The following is an 18,603-nucleotide window of genomic DNA, read 5'->3' as shown; positions in this document are numbered from 1 at the left end:
TGGCAGGGTACTGGTTCCCTGTAGGGAGGAGAAGCATCAGCAGATACTGCTTAGGCCCTGATCTGGATTTGGCTCAGCCATCAGGATTAGATACCCGCAAGGACTCCTTGAGGACATGAGTACCATTGTGCTCAAAGCATAGCTAAGAATGACAAGTTGCCTGGTTTCTGGTATCAGAAAAACTCAGGCCTCTTCAGGACTTCTACCCATCCATTACTGAACCCAGATGTTTTGCCAGGGAGGAAACAAGATGTGGTCTTTCCATCCCAGGCTGGTCTCAGATTCACTAGTAGCTATTTAGATGAGGCTGGCTTTGAACTCTTGTCCTCCTGCCTCTGCCTTTCAAGTGCTGGGATTATAGGCATGAACCATCATACCCAGATTTGAACACTGAAACACAAAAGGGATTAGTAGGGGTATCCTTGCCCACCTCCTGCCCATCCCCCAAATTCTTAATTCTTGTCTCTAGTAAGGAAACTCAGATGCCATCTGTTTGAGGGAGGATGTGTTGATTTTTTTTTTTCCAGAAAATCTTGACAGGAGTGTTTGAGGTAATCTGAAAGAAAAATACAACTGTTAGAGAGAAGTTTGCCTGAAAATACATATTTTACAAATACTAAAACAAAGAGAGAGAGAAAAAGAGAGAGGGAGGGAGAGAGAGAAAAAGAAGGGAGGGAGAGAGGGAGGGAGGGAGGGAGGGAGGGAGAAAGGAAAGAAGGAAGGAAGGAAAGAAGGAAGGAAGGAAGGAAGGAAGGAAGGAAGGAAGGAAGGAAGGAAGAGAATGCAAGCCTTGTCTTCCTTATGTCCATTCTCCATGGTCAGATAGAGTTTGCTCTTGGATAGCTTTTGAGACTCTATTCTGTGAGCTCTCTCTAATTACTTTTGACAACTATTTATTGAAGTGCTAAATGCTTCTTTAAAACACTTGCCATAGGTTTATTTTTCATTTGCTTTTATGTCAGGCAGTATAATCTTCATCACTTCAAGACTTGAGATTGTCTTTAATAGTTTTCCAAAAGCTCAGCTGTTAAACATTGAACTCCCAACCAGAAAGACAGTTTACCAAAAGAAAAGCTTTCCTTTAGAAAATGTGTTCACCTGTTTAAAGTTCATTTCTTGGCAGTTCTTTGCATGCACCTTAACCACCCTGATCAAAGGGGCTTCAACAGCCTGGTCCTTTTGGCATCATCCTTGGCTCTTGTCCAAACTGTTCCTTCCCCTTCAGACCTTCCCAGAAGTCCTGATTCTCCTTTCCTGCCTCTTCGTAGCTTGCTGGTTTGCATTGGGTTTGGTTGCTTCTATTCTAAGAGGGTTTGGGGTTCACTCTGTCCAAAGCCACAGCTCTAAAAGCTCCTCTCCTTGTATCCCAGCGGGAGGCCCACCAAGCCTGGATGCTCTGATCACTTCCTTACTTGCCACCAGGCCTCAGAAGCAGTGCCCCACCCCCAAGGTGTCCTTGGTCCTTTTCCTTCCTGCCACTTTGTCCTATTTCTAGAAGCACTCTGGGATTCATGAAGGGACCTAACAGGGAGCCACGCTTACCATGTGGCAGGCTTTGTCTATAGCTGCATCTCTAATTGCTTAGCATGCCCTTGATTGACAGAACTTACCTCTGAGTGTCTATAACTCATTATGTATTCATTTAACCCTCCAGTGATCCACCATGTTCTCTCCAGGTTCATGAAGCTTGTTTTGCCCCTTGCTTCCTGTCCTGGTTGATACCATTTTCATGACAAAGTCCCTGACAATTTCAGAAGGACGGGTGGACTACGGCTCATCCTGGTTGGGAAGGCATGGCAGCAGAACATGAGCTAGCTGGGCATATCCAATCAAGAAGCAGAGAGAAATGAATGATAGTGCTTAGCTCACTTTCTCCTCTTTATTAATGAAAGACCCCAGCCCCTGGAATGGTGCTGCCCACAGTAGAGGGAGTTTACGTCACTTAACTGGTTTATGAATTCCTTGATGGACATGCCAAGAAGATTGTCTCCTGGCTGACATTAGATCCTGTCAAGTTGCCAGGATTGACCATCACACTTGCCTCTCTAGGATTCCTCTCACACATGCTCTTGCTAGGATGGATTCATCAACTCATTCTGTCCTCTTATCTCTGCATGACCCTTTGAATTTCCCAGTGCACCTGTAATGGGGGACTACAATTACAGTAGACGCTTCAGCCTTTCATGTGCAAAAGGAAAACTTAAAGGCATTCCTGTTCAGCTGCTGACCGTACACACCCTTATGAAACATGTGTATGTGTACTGATTTCCACAGGCATGGAGTTTTATCTGTCCTTTGAGAAGTGATTAGTCTGCCAGTCTGCCATCCTTTAAAGTGAATTGATATATGCGACATTTGGGTGCCAGTTAGTAAAGGATACCCCACAAACTAGAGCAGTACTCATGAACAGAATTCTGTGTTTTTCCTTACATTTGGAAAGCAATTATTGGGGTAATCAGCCTGGAAGAAATGAACACAAACTTTATACAGTGTCACTGTCACTAGGGGAAAGACGGGAAAAAGGTAGAGTTGTCAGTGTTGGGAATGAGGAGAGGGAAAGGTTGGGAACTGTGCTTTGTTTGCCTCATTGGTCACTTCAGAAGCATCTCACAGGTTAACCCTCTAAACCAGTTTGAATCTGGGTAAGAGATGGCAGAGGCCGCTCAGAGGCATTAACCAATCTTTTTCTGCCTAAACTTTTAACATATTTCCTACTTTTATATCCTTTGTGTTTCCAGTCAGATTTAAATTTTGTATTTATTATTATTATTATTTGTGTGTGTGCACATACATGCATGCCTTATTTTGGGGGGTGGGGTGGGACATGCATGCCATGATACATATGCTTGCTAGAGGAAGTTTGTTCTCTCCATACCCCTTTTTGTGGATTCTGAGGATTGAACTCAGGTCCTCCAGGCTTGGGCAGCAAGTACCTTTAGCCACTGTTCCATCTTACTGGGTCCCAGGTCTTATTTTTTTAGTACTGTGCACTCAGAGCTGATAACACTTTGAATTGAAAATCTCCTAAGGGACATGAGAAACCTGGGTCACTGGTGTTCTTGGGTGTAGTGTGTTAAATAACATTGCTTTGCTAGACATGTGCCGTGCCCAGAACAGTCTGTTCAAACAGCCGGTTTCTTTCTCTTAAAGCAATGAAGTGAAGTCCGTACCAGTAAGGGTAAAGAGAGTGAACCAACTGTAAGATAAACACCACCAGGTTTGAACAGCACTGCCTACATGATGTCATAGGGTGGGGTCTAGTGAGTTGCTTGCTTTGTGTCTAAGGAACATTTTGTATATCCAAAATTAGGAATGCTTAAATGTTTTTTATGTAAATCTTTCTCCTCCCTTCTTTTAAGGTCGCTGGTGTTGTTGGCCGCGCAGACCTCCTGTGTGCCCTGTTCTTTTTGTTATCTTTCCTTGGCTACTGTCAAGCATTTAAAGAAAGTAAGCATTGTGTTTGCCTTCATTTGCCTCCTTCTTCATATTTCTGTCTTTTGGAACAGTGTTTTAACAGACAGTGAATTAGTCTGTTCATATAAGGTTATTGTTTGAGGCGCAGTAGGTCAAAGGTTTAGATTCTTCACACGTGTGTTTATTTCATTATCCTTTTCACAATGCAATATTCTAAGTCAATAATAAAGAGTTCCCATACCAGTGAGTAGCGAAGCTGAGCAGAACTACTGACACACTTGTGTTAGGGAGGGGGGCTGTTTTATTTCCAGCAAAATTACACAATTGCACACTAGCTTGGGACTCTGTAGACATTATATGTGTTTATGGCCACGCTGCCCCATCATAATTTCCAAGGGTGGATTGAAACAGCCCTGTGAGAGTCTTCACTCCATTGTCCCTCCCCCTTCTTTGCATGTAGGCTAAACCTGAGCTCTGGTTGTGTCTCTCATTCTCTCAGACATGCAGCTCCATTGCGAAATAAGAGAAGGGGGACTCTGCCCTATGCCGATGATGTCTACTTTGGGTAGGCATGACCATACCTCACACCCTTGTGTCATTTTTTAAATCATGCCCAAAGAGACACTGCATATCAGTTGATACCTAGGAGTCTGGGAACAAGTGAGTGGAATAGCTAGCTTCAAGTGTAGAGAAAAGCAAGGAGCCACTCTCTTCCTGAGACCAAAGGTGAACATGGCAGGAAGGCGCACCTCCATCAGTTCCTTGGGCAGGGCCTTGCCACTCTTGACTGCTCATGATGATCTATCTGGGGAGGTTGTACCTGCCACAGTCTCACAGCAAAGCTGATAGAGGTGGCGGCACCACTTGTGTCTTCCATAAGGGTATGAATCAGGAATCAGAGGGGGTCTCCCCCTCATGGACATATTTACTACAGGTAATGTCATTGTGTGTTCTAACATTGGCAGTTCAGTTGGAATCTGCAGGAACATAGGAGCTTCTCAGCATTCAGACTTTTTCTCCAAGAAAATTAAAACTTCAGACTTGTAGGTTGTTTTGTTTTGTTTTTTTTCAAAAATGTCTCCTTAAGTCATAATTTATTAATCTTAACATAGCCTTATTAAAACAACTATTTGGGATTAAGAATGGATTTGAGTCATTAGATGTGCTTTTTGATGAAAGTATTTATATTAAATATTAAATTTCAATAGATTTAACATGTAGGATGCATCATATAGAACCTCCCACTGCTTTTAAAGATTGCTCTTGTGAAATCATAGGGAAAATCATCACAATATTAAAAATTCCTTCTAATGAGTAAACTGATAAATTTGTTAGGCTTTTGAATGGAGTGTTCTTTCAGAATGGCGAAAAAAAAAAACCAAAAACTAAAGCTACTGTGTATTCCCTTCCTGGATTCTTTACTCTTCTGTGTTCCAATTCATGAATTTGTGCATTAATATTTATATAGAATATGTATATCTGTTTTTTAATTCCTTTATAATCATAAAATTGTTTCTAAGGGCTATCCATACAAAAAGTAATTGGTTTATGAAGCCTTTGGGACTGAGAGTTTAGCTTGGTAGTGGGTTGTTTTCCTGGCATAGGGAGGCCCCAGTTCTATTCCTAGTGCTGTAAAAGTAGAATAAATACACATGGAGTCTTTAGAAATGATGGTGAGGGTGAGGTACTTCAGTGTGTGATAGGTTTTCAGTTTATTCATACTTTGATTCCTGGGAAGTTGGTGAAAAACTGTTAGCCATATACTTCTCTTTTTTGGTTCAGTGACGCTATTTTATCACTTATACTGTATTTATTTTAGCATGAGGAAGAGATGATTAGGTCTTAAGTTTATAAATATCTCCAATAAAGTTAACTTGGACGTGTTTCGTGTTTGTAGATCAGTAGCATGGGCTCATGTGGAATCCGCTAGGATTATAAGTAGATACTGATTTGTTTGACGGTCCTGCAGCAGTGAGAAGACAGAATGATGGATGTGGGAGCCTTCACAGAAGCCCTCTGTCTGCTTCTTGTCTGTAGGCACCTCATCTCCCTGAAATTCTGGTTTCTGATTAACTTGAGCTCATTTTAAGACAGAAAAGAGTGGATCAAATGGAGCCCGTGGAGTCGCCCCACTTGATCTCTGGCATTTTGTGCTTACATGGTCTTCGGGAATTATGAAGCTGTGGTAGTTGGTAGTTTCAGGCCTCAGTGCCTTGATCCTGGAAGTTACTCTCAGCCTTGGATCTCTGCATCCTTTCTGCCCCCTAACTGTTCACTTGCCCTGGCATGCTTGAGTTGGAGATACCTTAGTTACTGCAGAGTTTAAAGTGAGTGGTTGAAATCCCCATCTCCAGAGTCTCCATCATTGTCAATTAATTTCACTGCTGTTTGTCAGCGCTCCTGGTTTTTCTGTCTTCGGAAAGATGGAATTCTGCCTTGCATTTCCATGGCATGTCCAGAGGTTCCAAGTCGTCTGAGGGGGTCTTACATACACTGATTAGTTTCCTTGCAGGGAAGCCCTTGTCTCTCTTGAGCAGGGTCATAGGCCTGACCCCCACTGTAGTTCCCTAAGGACTTTATGTCCTCATGAGCAGCCTGCCTTGCTCCTCGGACCAGCGGCATAAACCAGCCACTCAGCATAAACCTCATCCGCTCCCATCCTGTCTCCCGTGTACCACCAAGTGTCCCCTTGTCTCTTGACAGAGGTGCCATGATTCCAATAACTTTTCTATATTTGTGGTTTTCTTGACTCTTTTCCAAACATATCAAGAGTAAAATGTTCTGTTGGAGTAAGTACTAGCTCCTTGGAAACATTTCTTAATCACCATGTTGATGTTCAGCTTAGCATATATATTACCTAAGACCTATCTCTTCTAAGAGGCAAGCAAGGTCCATAAACCTTCACAGAGGAAGAACAGAAAGTTCCCTCTGCATGAAAGATGTTAGTGGAACGTGCTTGTGGTCTCTGATACTGTTCAAAAGTACCACAGGGACTCATCAATTTAGATCATTCATTCCCTCACCAATCAGTCACATTTTAAAAGCATTTCTTGTGCCAGGCCCTGTATCTAGTGCTGGGATTACAAAACCTAAAAAGACAAAGTCCATACAGCCCCATGGGGGGATTTATAGTCCCACATGTATTACATGTGTATGTGTTAGGGAGTATTATTTTAAGGTGTTACTGTTGCTTATGTTGCGTTTGTTTAACTCTGAAGCTGTGTTACTGTGTCTGTGTAGAACACCTAGTGGTCTAATAGAGAACTGGCCGATAGCAAGACAGGACAAAGGACAGGCAGGGCTGGCAGGCAGAGAGTGTATGTAGAAGCAGGAAACTGAGTGAGAGATATAGGAGCCGAGAAGGAGGAGGACCTGGGGGCAGCTACCCAGCTACACAGCAAGCCACGCAGTAAGAGTAAGATTTACAGAAGTAAGAGGACAGAAAAAGCCCAGAGGCAAAAGGTAGACGGGATAATTTAAGTTAAGGAAAGCTGGCTAGAAACTAAGACAAGCAAAGGCTGGGTGTTTATAACTAATAATAAGCCTCCGTGAGTAAATTTATTTAGGAGCTGGGTGGAGGGCCCCCCAAAAGACCAAAAACCCCTAACAACGTATATGTGTATACACACACATCATATTTAAAATACTTTTTTTTCACATGTTTGACATCATACCTAGGGATTTACATGTGCCAGTCAAGTGTTCTACCACTGACTTACATCTCTAGCCCCAGTCCAGGATGTTCTGATTAAAATACAGCTTGCATTATTTAGAATGCCTAAGGAGCTAAGTGATCCCCTTCTCCACTCTTGCTCCTGAACTGGTCCTTCCTCTCTCTCCCTCTCTGCATGTGCTCAAGAAAAGATACCTTTTCATGGCATTTGTGGAATAGATGGGGGTGGCCTTTGCACCATGAATACCTTTGACATCCTATCGGGTTTCCATTGGTCCAGCAGAACACAGCTTTTCATATTAAGAGGCATTTGAGTGTCTTATGTTTCCATGTGTCTTAACTCATCACAGTTTTCTTTTCCCTGCTTGTCAGTTCAGATGAACATAGGCCAGGCAGTCCTTATGGCTTCATGCCATGGCATAATGTTTTGCCTGTGTTTGTAAGTACTGCAGAGAATTAAAACTCTTTTGTAGTAGGAGTGCAGTTTTTACTGGAATGAAAAAGAATCATGCTGTTTAACGTGGAGGCCTAATGTTTAAAGCAACCAGCTCAAAGACCTGGTCTTTGTACTTCAAGAATTTGAATATATAAAGTCAATAAAAAGAAGGTCCGGTTTTAGTTACATGTAAATTTGATATTTGAGAGAAGTTTTTACATTGGAACTGAGTTAATACTGTTTTATAAGGGAACAGAAATTAAGTGCTCTGAATTGACTTAACTAGTTAGAGGGCTCTCTGAGAGGCTATATAGCTCCTTTTTGGTAACCTCATTAGCTTTCTTTATAGGCGCAGTCTGTATTATTATAAAGTCTAAACAATCTTTAGGCCTGAGTTTATTAGGAGGCAACTCTGCTAAGCTCTAACGCCCTGGCATTTTCAGAGAAATGGAGGGAAATCTGCTCACTGTCGTTTCCAGGGTTTTGCCTGGTTTTCTTTTTCTTTTCTTTTCTTTCTTGTGCTTTCATCATATAAGCTCTTTTGAAACAGAATCTTTTTTTAAATAAAAATGTTCTTATAAAGGCATCAGACATTTACTTTAAAAAATCATTAAATCAAATGAGTTGAAGGTACATGGAATTTTTTTTTTTAATGCCCAAACTAAAAAACGTGCTATTCTCATGAGATGTTTTGTCAATACCAAAAGCTCCTTCAAAGCCCGGTATTTCAGACTGGAGACGGGAAAGCCCTGTACAGTAAGCTTGCTAGAATGTTGAAACCAATTCCATTCTTCAACTGTTGCCTTAGACTAGGACTAGAAGTCTCCCTCACATTGGGAGGAGGGATCTTCCAGAGAGGGATAGTCTTACTACATTGTTCTAACACACACTTTAAGTTCTCAGCTCAGCCAGATGCCAACAGGATCTCAGAGTCATTTGCTTTTAATTCTTAAGCCTTTTTAACTCTGCTGCTGTCCTGTTGTAGTTCAGCCAGGAACCCAGAGTTTTCATTCCCTTTCATTTCATTTAAGATGTGTTTTTTTCTTTGACTTAGAAATCGTGATGCTTAAAAAAATAAGTGTACCCAATTGGGTTACTCATACCCTCCATCTTCTACTCTGGAGGCAGAGGCAGGGGGATTGCAAGTTTGAGGCCAGCCTAGACTACAGTATAAAAAATTGCCATAAAAATAGTTAGCTGCCTAACTGTGCCATATGGAAATATGGAAGCCTGTTTTTAGGCCTGGGGTCATTGCCAGTAGACTGTTGAGGGTGGTGTTCTATATGTATCTTGCTTCCCTGCCTTCATTTCCCTCGGTTCCTCCCTCGCTTGAATTTCTCCACATGGCCCCTGTCTGAGGACAGCAAGTCCGACTCTCATTCTGTGCATGGAAGCAGGCTTGGTTGGTTCCAGCACTTGGAACACGAGTCTGATGCTCATTGTGTAGCTCTGGCAGCTACAAAGTTGTGGCCACCTGTCGTGGTGGCGCGGTTCCCACACACACCATGACGTGCCAGTTTCGCTCGGCAGAGCTGCCAGGCAGAGGGTGGTGAAGAGGGCTAGCTTGTACAATGTGCTGCTTTTGCTGAAAGGAGAGCTTTCCTCTGCAAGGAGTGCCAGGTCGGAGGCGCATGCTTCATTAAATTGGTCACATCTGTTGGCACTTGTGGGCGTCAGTGCTGACAAGTGTCTTTCCCTCCACTCCTCCAGCATTTGCCTCCATTGACCGAAGGGACTGCATCATCTTATGTGATAGAGACACGGACTGAGGCAGGGAGGGCGTGATGGAGGCAAGTCTCCTGTGTTCTGGGTCTTAAGCTGTCGGTGTTGGCTGTGCTGGGTAATTGTCCTGGAAAGTGACCTTCCTCGAGGTGAAAGATAGGATGGCCACAACTGGTTTTGTCATGCGCTCCTGCAGTCTTCTGAGCTTCATGCGCTCTAGCAGTCTGGACAGAACTGGGGCAGTGAACTCCAGCAAAAGTACTTGTATAGAGCTGTGTACAAGTTAGAATTACCTGTCTTAGGGAGACTTTATTTCTGCCCAAATATGTTCATAAATGTAAATGTATTAGAAGCAACATTTGCTCCAAGGTTTATTTTTACTCTCTCTCACAGTTGCTTCTAAGTTTAAAATTAATCCATTTTCCTTATACTTTTTATATTACATATTTTTTAAAAATTAAGTGGCCCCTTACATGTTAGGGATACTTTCATTGTGAAGAGGTTTAAAGGCTAAATTAAAAACGAAAAGACTTGAGTTCTAACTGTATTTGTTTACACTGAAAAAATTACTAACTTTCTGGTAGTATTATGCAATTGCATATGAAATGTGGAGATATAAAAGACTAATAAATATGGAACTAAAAGAAACCATTAACTCAATATTATGTGCAAAGTAGCCCAGTGTTTCTGTCACTGTACTGAGATGTTCATACTTGTAATGAGAGTTGCTAGCATTGGTTGCCAGGTTAAAAACAGCCACAAAAACATGAAGTCTAAATTCACCTAGGTTGTGTTGCCTATTGGCCATGATTAGCAGTAGTTGCTTTGATAAACCAAGATTAAAAGTAAATCTTAATTTAGGGGAATTGCGTGGATAAAACTACACTAAACGGGGTTGACCCAGAACTCAGAGCCAGTTTCCCAGTTTAAGTTTTTACCCACCCTTGGTGGGTATATAGAAGCATTTTGCTGATGTTGTGTAGGTTCGTTGACCTTGGTTTATAATGCACAGACATACTATGTATTTGTAAAGAAGACCCCCTTGACTTAAATGTGAGATTTTAGAGATTTATTTGTTTATTTTGTGTACGATCTGAGTGTATGTATGTGCCACATGTAGACAGGCACCTGTGTGCAAAAGCCAGAGGGTGTGGGAACTTCTAGAACTGGAGTTACAGGTGGTTGTGAGATGTCTCATATGGGTGCTGGAAATGAAACCTGGGTCCTCTGGAAGAGCAGCAAGTGTTTTTAACTATCTCTCCAGCCCCAGACAATAGGGTTTTAAAGATTAAGCTTTCTAGTGTAGATTCCGAAAGACACTCTAGCACATGTGTTTGCTTTGTCGTATGGCTCGAGGTAAAATACTGGTAACTCTGTAGCAAAGAATAGATGAGAAAAAGTTGGATTTAAATCAGCAGACTCATCTCATACTTTGTAGGATTTCAGAGGTATAACTGGAATACAGACATAGCACTGTGTAGGTCATTTCATTTGTGAGCTGAGACTCTGATCATGGGGTCTGTAGACATTGCCATGTAGTAGAAAGATAACAAGGCTCTCCTTGTCCTTTTCTGTTTCCTAGTGTCTAAGTGGGCTGAAATGTAGCTTAATTGGTAGGATGCTTGCATACCATGCACAAAGCCCTGAGTCCAGTCCCTAGCTCCCATGAACCAGACCTGTAATCTCAGCATTTGAGAGGTAGAAGCAAGAGGATCAGAAATTCAGGATCATCCCTACTACATAGTGAGTTTCAGGCCAGGCTGGGATATGAATCCTTGTCTCCAAAAAAAAAAAGTAATTAGATGAATTTTAGTCTATCAAACATACAATTTTATATAGAATCAGTATAAAATGTGAAATATTTTACATTATTTTTTCATACAGAGTCTTTGGAATCTCAGCTGGGACTAGATAAATTTCAAGTGCTTGTTAGCATTAATGTCTTGCTTCTAGATAGTAGCAGGTCTGGAGTGTGGCTCTCTGCAGGTAAAGCTGTCTCCAGGTTAATAACTGACAATTGAAGGGTTTCCTTTGATCCGAAATGGCCACTAATTTCAGAGTCAGTGCCCAATAGTAACTGGTCACTGATGCTAAAGAAACTTGAGCAGAGAAACAGTGTCTTCACCACAGAGGTTTTAGCCCTGGGTGTGTTATGTCAGAAGCCAAAAGGAGGAGGTGAAGGAAGTGATTTCAGCGCTTTCTGATGATGTGATAAAGCATGACAAAAGCAAGTTGGAGAGGAAGGGGTTTATTTCAGTTTACACTTCCACGTCACAGCCCATGCCACAGGAAGCCAGGGCAGGAACTCAAGACAGGAACTGGAGGCAGGAGCTGAAGCAGAAACAGGGAAAGATGCTGCAAAGTGGCTTGTTCCTCCTGTGTTCCTCAGACTGCTTTTTTATACAACTGTGATGATGGCACTGCTTATAATGAGTCAACCCTCCCTCATTGATCATTAATCAAGACAATACACAACAGACTTTCTTCAGACCGATCTGATAGAGGCATTCTCTCAAGTAAGAGTCCCTATTCCCAGATATGTCAGGTTTGTGCCAAATTGACAAAAACCATCCAGCACAGGGCATGAGAGGTATAGTACAATTGTGAAGTGACCCTAGGGAAAAAGCTTGATAAAGCCACAGGCTATGTTTTCTGTTTTGTTTTTATACATTCCATTAAGTCTATGTTAGCCATCCATGAAGATGTCTGTTTTGAATTCTAAACTAGATAAATGGGACATGAGTCCTTCAATTTCACAACCACATAGACTTTAGCTTTATGCTACCAGGGTGCCTTCAAGAGTCATCCTTTGCATGTTTTAAAGGGGGAACTGGGACTTTGTTTCCTATTACATCCGTATGGGGGAAAATTCATCACGTTGTATTTAAGTAAAACATGAAGTAATTACATTTTTCTAGGAAGATATGTAAAATGATTTGGGGATGTGCTTTTAAAATTATGAATTTGGGAAATCATTATGTTTTGGTGAGAAGTATGAGGTGAGAATGATTTATAAATCAAATCCATAAAAATATAAATAAAACAGAACTGGTGGCGAAAGGCAAAGCTCCACAGTTTCAGGATGGCTATACTAACTATATAAGGTCATTGAGACGTGTGGACTTCGGGTCTGGCTAATCTCACTGTATAATGTTTTTTATTTGCAAGTTCTTTACAAGAAGTTTTAATAATTAAAAGAAAATGAAATCCAGATCACATGCTGAGGTATAACAGAATGAAGTGTGTTGGCAGTTATAACTGCATAGAAAAGTTAGGCTTAGAGTTTAGTGGACATAATTACAGTGGAATGAAGCTAGACTGCAGCACCTCGTGCTGGGTCTGGAACATACAAAGCCTCAAATCAGAAATTGTGATCTTTTGTTATTACATGCGTATAAGTCATTTTTGTAAGTAAAACCACCCTTCGTTTGTTTGATAGAACTAGATAAATATGTAATGGTTCTTAGAGGAAACATTGAGACTTCCAGGCCTTCATCCACCTGAAACAGACTGGAGCTTAAGCCATGAAATTTAGAAAGGCAAGCTTATGCTCAGCATAAAGAATAATATTCATAATGGACCAGAACTTAAATGAAATGGGCTGTGTTATGAGATGCTCATGCCTGTGCTGAAATTATTTAAGTCTAGGCCAGGTGGCCCCCTGCTGGAAGCATCCTGGAAAGGATTCTCCTTCATCCACTTAGAGTCAGTTGGGTACTGGTGCTGTCTGGTCACTACAGTTCTCAGAGGCAGGGTGCTGGCAATGTAACTTGCTGCCAAGGTGATGTTGGGGGTCCAAAAGATCTGGGAAGCATGTTAAAAAAGCTTGCTATTGCCATCCTTAGAATTCCTGACTAGGTAGACCTAAATGGGTTATAACTCTGCATTTTTAGCAATATCTAAGCCCAGGCTGCAGGCCCTCAACCTGAGTAGCACTGGTTTAGGCCAGTGGTTTCCCAATAGGCATGGTTCCGACCACCAAGGTCAGTTAGCAATATCTGTAACACAGTTGGTTAGAGATGCTTCTCTTATCTAATGAGTAGATGTGCACCTAAATTTCCTGTGGTATGTAGCATTGTCCCCACAGCAAAGCATCAACCAACCAAATGTCTAATCTTGAGAAATTCTTATGTGGGGCAATAAGAGAAAATCCAGTCTCTATAATATTCTGAAGAATGTCCTGATGGATTGTGGGTTATAATTATGCAGTTTATAGGCTATGGCTCCTCCTAACTTAATCTGGGGTGTCATTTAGGGACACCTATCTACAGGCGGTCAGGCAGGCCACTTGCTGTTGTAACTGCAGTAAAGCAAGTGAATTTGGAAGGAAGACTGCCTGGGAGAGTGGGGGTGTGGCTTCACAGCTTAGGTGACATTTGACAGCTTCATAGGAAGGGTAGGATTTTGCCAGAGGCATACTAGCCCAGGGGAATGGGGCAGGCAAAGGAAAATGGGAATCTGTTGAGTTGGCTACTATGTCTGGGATTGAATATAGACCAGGGAAGCTAGAGGGTGCCAGGTGGTCACAGTAGCAAGGCCACTAATGAAAGCCATATTCACAAGGGTTACCCTTAGCCTGAAGGCAACAGCAGGTGTCAGTCCTGGCAGAAAATGGTGCTGCTCGTGCTTTTGTGAGCTTCCAAGGGGTTCAGCTAGCTACAGGCTTCATCACCTTGAAAGGTATCTTAGCCCACACACAGAGGGCATGAGTAGAGATCACCTCTGGTGCACTCTAGGTCCCAGTTTATTGGTAGGACATGAAAGACTTCCATCATGGGGCTTTGCCAATCAGTCCTTAATTAAACCACAAGATTTATAAACAGTCAGTGTTTGCACACACATGTGTGCACATGCACACACACACACACACACACACACACACACACACACACACACACACATAGCATTTATTGCTGGCTTCTGGAGTGAGCAGTTTAATGAGAACCGTGGTGTACCTTGGAAACTCCACTGCATGTTTCATACATTTTATGCCAGGATGATTCACCAGCCACTCCCCTTGACTGTTGCATCAATGCTCCATAGAAATTCTATCACTCTGACCTCAGGAAGTTACAGTGGTTTGCATGCAGCATTTATCAGATGCCCCTGTGGTTTCCTCACTAGATCAAGTAATTTTTTTTTTTAAGTTTAGTGTTTGATCTGGTTTTTGTATGTGCATACAGCTAAGAACTTAGTTCTACAGTGGAAAGTGAGACTTCCTTCCCTACTCCATTTTTTCTTCACTCACTAGTTACTATAGTCAGTTTCTTATGTATTACTAGAGGTGTTCTGCTTCCATGTAATTTATAACATAGTGGCAAGTTATTCCACTATAGGTTTTCCCTATCATTTCCTAAGGTAGGTTCATTACCCCATCTTATAGATGAGAGGAGTAAATGGAAGTAACATGTTAGACGCTGTGTGTTAGTAATGAATGGCAGAGCAAAGTCCTTGTAGTAGTACCCAGACACGCTAATGATTGGTTCTCCCAAGAAGATGCAGTGTTTGTTCACTTATATGAGGACCTAGGGCTTCAAAGAGTGGGCAGGGGTGAGACCTGCCTGTGACACTGTCTCCTTCCAGCTTTTCAGCTCTGGCCACTAGATTGTATTTTCTATTGACCACAGATAGCAATGGTGTATACCTGCTTCCTCAGAAAGCAACTTGGTGGCCACTGGCCACCACCCCTGACCTCCAGGTTTCTCATCAGTTTACATGTTGAGTGTTCTTTGGACTTGCTCTTGAATGCTGAGCCCCCATAAGGGTTGCAGTCCAGACAGACCCATGACCTTTACTAGTCCAGAGTGCTAGGAAAACAAGCTGTCCATCAGTAACCATGCACCCTTCAGTGATAGGTTGGGCAGTCCGAGCTCCTTTTTGTGATAGCAGTGGGGATCATTGGAGTTATTCTGCAGTCAGGTGGATTGCTTGCAGTGTCAGAGTTTTCAGTACCACTTGTTAGAATGGTCCTGTAGTAGCCCACACATCTCCCAGTCTCTTATGCCAATGATGAGGACTGGGCTCTGCTCCTCTTTGTGCACAATGGCTCTGATTCTATCACTGAAGGGTACATGGTTACTGATGGACAGCTTGTTTTCCTAGCACTCTGGACCAGTAAAGGTCATGGGTCTGTCTGGACTGCAACCCTTATGGGGGCTTAGCATTCAAGAGCAAGTCCAAAGAACACTCAACATGTAGGGAAGAAGAAACTTGCTCTATGGAGACTCTGGATTGTGGCATTTTTGTGGCCAGAGCTTACTTACAATGCTTCTCAATGCCTTAAGATGGGACATGTGTCCTATTTAAAGAATGTTGTCCAATCAGAGTGAAGAACTGCACGTTGGCCCACCATGGGACCAAACTCAGGTTAGTGACTCTGAGGTGCATGCTTAGAATTTTACTTCCTGGTGCTGATGAAATGGAACATATTATTCCATGACTTAATGTGTTTGTTTGTTACTGGCAGGTAACAAGGAGGGAATACATTCTTCCACCTTCTGGGTGTTGCTGAGTATCTTTCTGGGAGCAGTGGCTATGCTGTGTAAAGAGCAAGGAATCACTGTGCTGGTAAGAGTTCAGACACAGACAGGGCCTGCCTTTTGTACACATGCATTCCCTCGGAGAGAGACACTGGGACATTCCACTCCTGTGGCCTCCTCTGCTTCTGTATGTCAGCAGCCTGAGGTTTTAGCCCTTTTTGTACTAACAGTCTTGGCTGCCACAATGCCAGCATTTCAGATGGGGAATTGACTGGTTCTTCTGACTGTGACTAGTGAATGGTGGGAATTGATCTGTGGGAAGTTCTTAGGGAAGGGGTGTAGTTCCTTGTAGACTGGTCCCTTAGAGAAAAATAAAAGAATGGTTGGAGTTTCCTGGGACGCTCTCATACTTAGCAATCCTGTATACAAGGAACACAATGCCAGCCACAAAAACCTTGTAGGCATCCACACCCTTGGCTCTTCTCTCACCCAAAAGTGAGACTTGAGTCAATGCTTGAGACACCTTGACCTGATTAAGTCCAGTTCAGGGCTTGTTTTGCTTTTGTGGTTCCAGCAAACAAACCCATACCTTGTGCCAGCAAGGCAAGCACTGCACTACTAAACTGGATCCTCAGTCCTGGCTTCTTTAACATTGTATGTTCACAGCCCATTTCCACCAGGTATATTTTTACTTAACCCCAGGTATATAATATAGGTATATAAGATAAGCTTACAAATCAAACATTTACTAATAAATCATAAATTTATTTTAAAGCAATTCTTTGGTATATTACAATATTGCCAACAACCAGGATATATTTGCATGCTGTGAGGTGGATATATTGGTCTAACAAAATCCAATCTAACAAAACACTAATTTGATACTTCAATGCTTTTGAATGATGATAGCAAAAGATTAAAAGTGTTATTTTCTTTCATTAAACCATTATGTTTCTGTAAGAGCAGAGAACTTGGTATGTAAAGAGATATAATTCATGGCATGGGGTAGTACAGAATCTGAGCACGATATTTGGGGCATTGTGTGGTATGATGGCATACAGAGTGGAGAGTGCATTCTGTGTGTTCAGAACCCAGGCTTCAGTGAGGTTGCACAATGGACCCTGGGTGGGGGCTCCACAAACACACTGGACTCATTATGTGTTTTGATTTTGATTTAATTTTTGGTTATTATGTATTCAAAGACTTTTGCCAGGTTTTTTGTGGTTAATTATATGGCCTCACATGGGATCATGACCCACAGTTTAAGAAGCCTTGGCCTAGTTAGTCTAGTGTTTAAAGAGGTGTGTAGAGCGAGTGAGATGGCTCAGCAGGTAAAGGGGACTGCTGCCAAGCCTGATGATCTGAGTTTGATCCTTGGGACCCACATGGTGGAAGGAGAGGACTGACTTTTACAAGTTGTCCTCTAACCTACACACACACACCATGGACTACATGCCATCCACCCCAAATAAACTTCTTAGAAGGTTCCTTCCATGCAGGATGTGCCTCGTTACACACTTACAGTTCTGAGAATTGAAGTTTCTGTGGCATATATAGTACATGCATCATCTTCACTGTGTTTAAATTGTGGGATACATTCTATTTAGTAAAATACAAGAAAAGCCATGTTCATAGAGCAAATTCTCAGTGAGTCAATTATTGGGAGAGAAAACCAGTCATTGAATGACACCTCATATGGATGCTAGTGAGCTAAGTGTTGAATGTGTTATTCTGTCCAGCCTCAACTGCCAGCACTAAAGCAGGCAGGACAGGGCTCCCTAAGCTGGTGGGCACACACTTCTAGATCTCATATGAATAGAAGCTGGGATTAAGTCTGAGGAACAGAGACACATTAAAAAAACCCACTACCCTCCTCCTCCCATATAGCCTTTCTTGACCTTGTATCATTACAGGAAAGCTTAGAAACCAAGGATATGAGCCAAAAAAATGAAAAGTAAAATGTGGTAGTTGAGTGACCACACAGGAATAGGTTGGGAGAAAAAGAACAGAATATGGGGCTTGATACAAGTCAAAGGAAAGATTAGTGGTTTTATCGAGCTCTGTCTATACGACAGAGGTTAGCAAGCAAGGATGTGATGAAGAATTACTGTGTAAAGATACCTAAGTCTCGAGCTAGAGATGGCTCAGTAATTAAAGGCACTTCTTACAGAAGGTTCAGGTTCAGGTCCCAACACCTATGTCTGGCACCTCACAACTGCTTGCTTTAGTTCCAAGGGAACTTCTGTGGGCACCAAACATGAGTGTAGTGCATTTACACACGTAGGCAAATACTTATACACATAAAATAAATAAGTTGTGTTATTTTATTTATTTATTTAGGTTTGGGGTTTCTTTGTTGTAGCCCTGGCTGTCCTGGAACTCGCTCTGTAGACCAAGCTAGCCTTGAACTCAGAGATTGTGAGTGCTGGAATTGAAGGCATGTACCACCACGACCCGGCAATTTTGGTTTGGTTTGTTTTTTTAAAAATTCTTAAGTCTCTTGAGTTAGTTTTTTATTTAATGTTTACTTTAGAAACTAGCCATAGTGACTCAAACCTGCAATCTCAGTTCTCAGGAGACTGAGTTGGGATGATTGCCTGTCTGGAACTATCCTGGGCTATAGCATGAGTTCCAGCCTTCAATTGTTTTTCTTAACCTTGTCTATGTGAGTATTTTAATAAGCCAGAATATTCTTGTGGCAGGGGAGTCCTATGCATTGTAAGTCATTTAGCAGCATCCCTACCTGTAGCCAGTAGAAGCCAATAAGAATCCCTTAGTTGTCCTAAAATGCCTGTGGAGATTTCTAGGCACTCCTGCGACAGAGACATCCTAGTGGAGATTGCTGCTCCGAAACCTGATACTAATATCAAGTGTGCTTG

The 18,603-nt window shown here is 42.1% G+C and overlaps 1 protein-coding gene across 3 annotated transcripts in view; it reads left to right on the top strand.

The window, feature by feature from the left end:
* Nucleotides 1-18,603, top strand: part of Tmtc4 (transmembrane O-mannosyltransferase targeting cadherins 4) — a 61,995-nt gene that overhangs the window by 13,807 nt on the left and 29,585 nt on the right. For all 3 annotated transcript variants that reach the window (XM_036198883.1, XM_036198881.1, XM_036198882.1), the window contains exons 5-6: nucleotides 3,360-3,447; nucleotides 15,712-15,812. In XM_036198883.1, coding sequence (XP_036054776.1) covers nucleotides 3,360-3,447; nucleotides 15,712-15,812 — 189 coding nt within the window. The remainder of the gene's footprint in view (nucleotides 1-3,359; nucleotides 3,448-15,711; nucleotides 15,813-18,603) is intronic.

Source organism: Onychomys torridus, chromosome 9 (assembly GCF_903995425.1).
Source record: "Onychomys torridus chromosome 9, mOncTor1.1, whole genome shotgun sequence".
NCBI classification, from domain to species: Eukaryota; Metazoa; Chordata; class Mammalia; order Rodentia; family Cricetidae; genus Onychomys; species Onychomys torridus.
The sequence above is the reverse complement of the archived record's forward strand: the minus strand, read 5'-3'. Positions and strand labels throughout refer to the sequence as shown.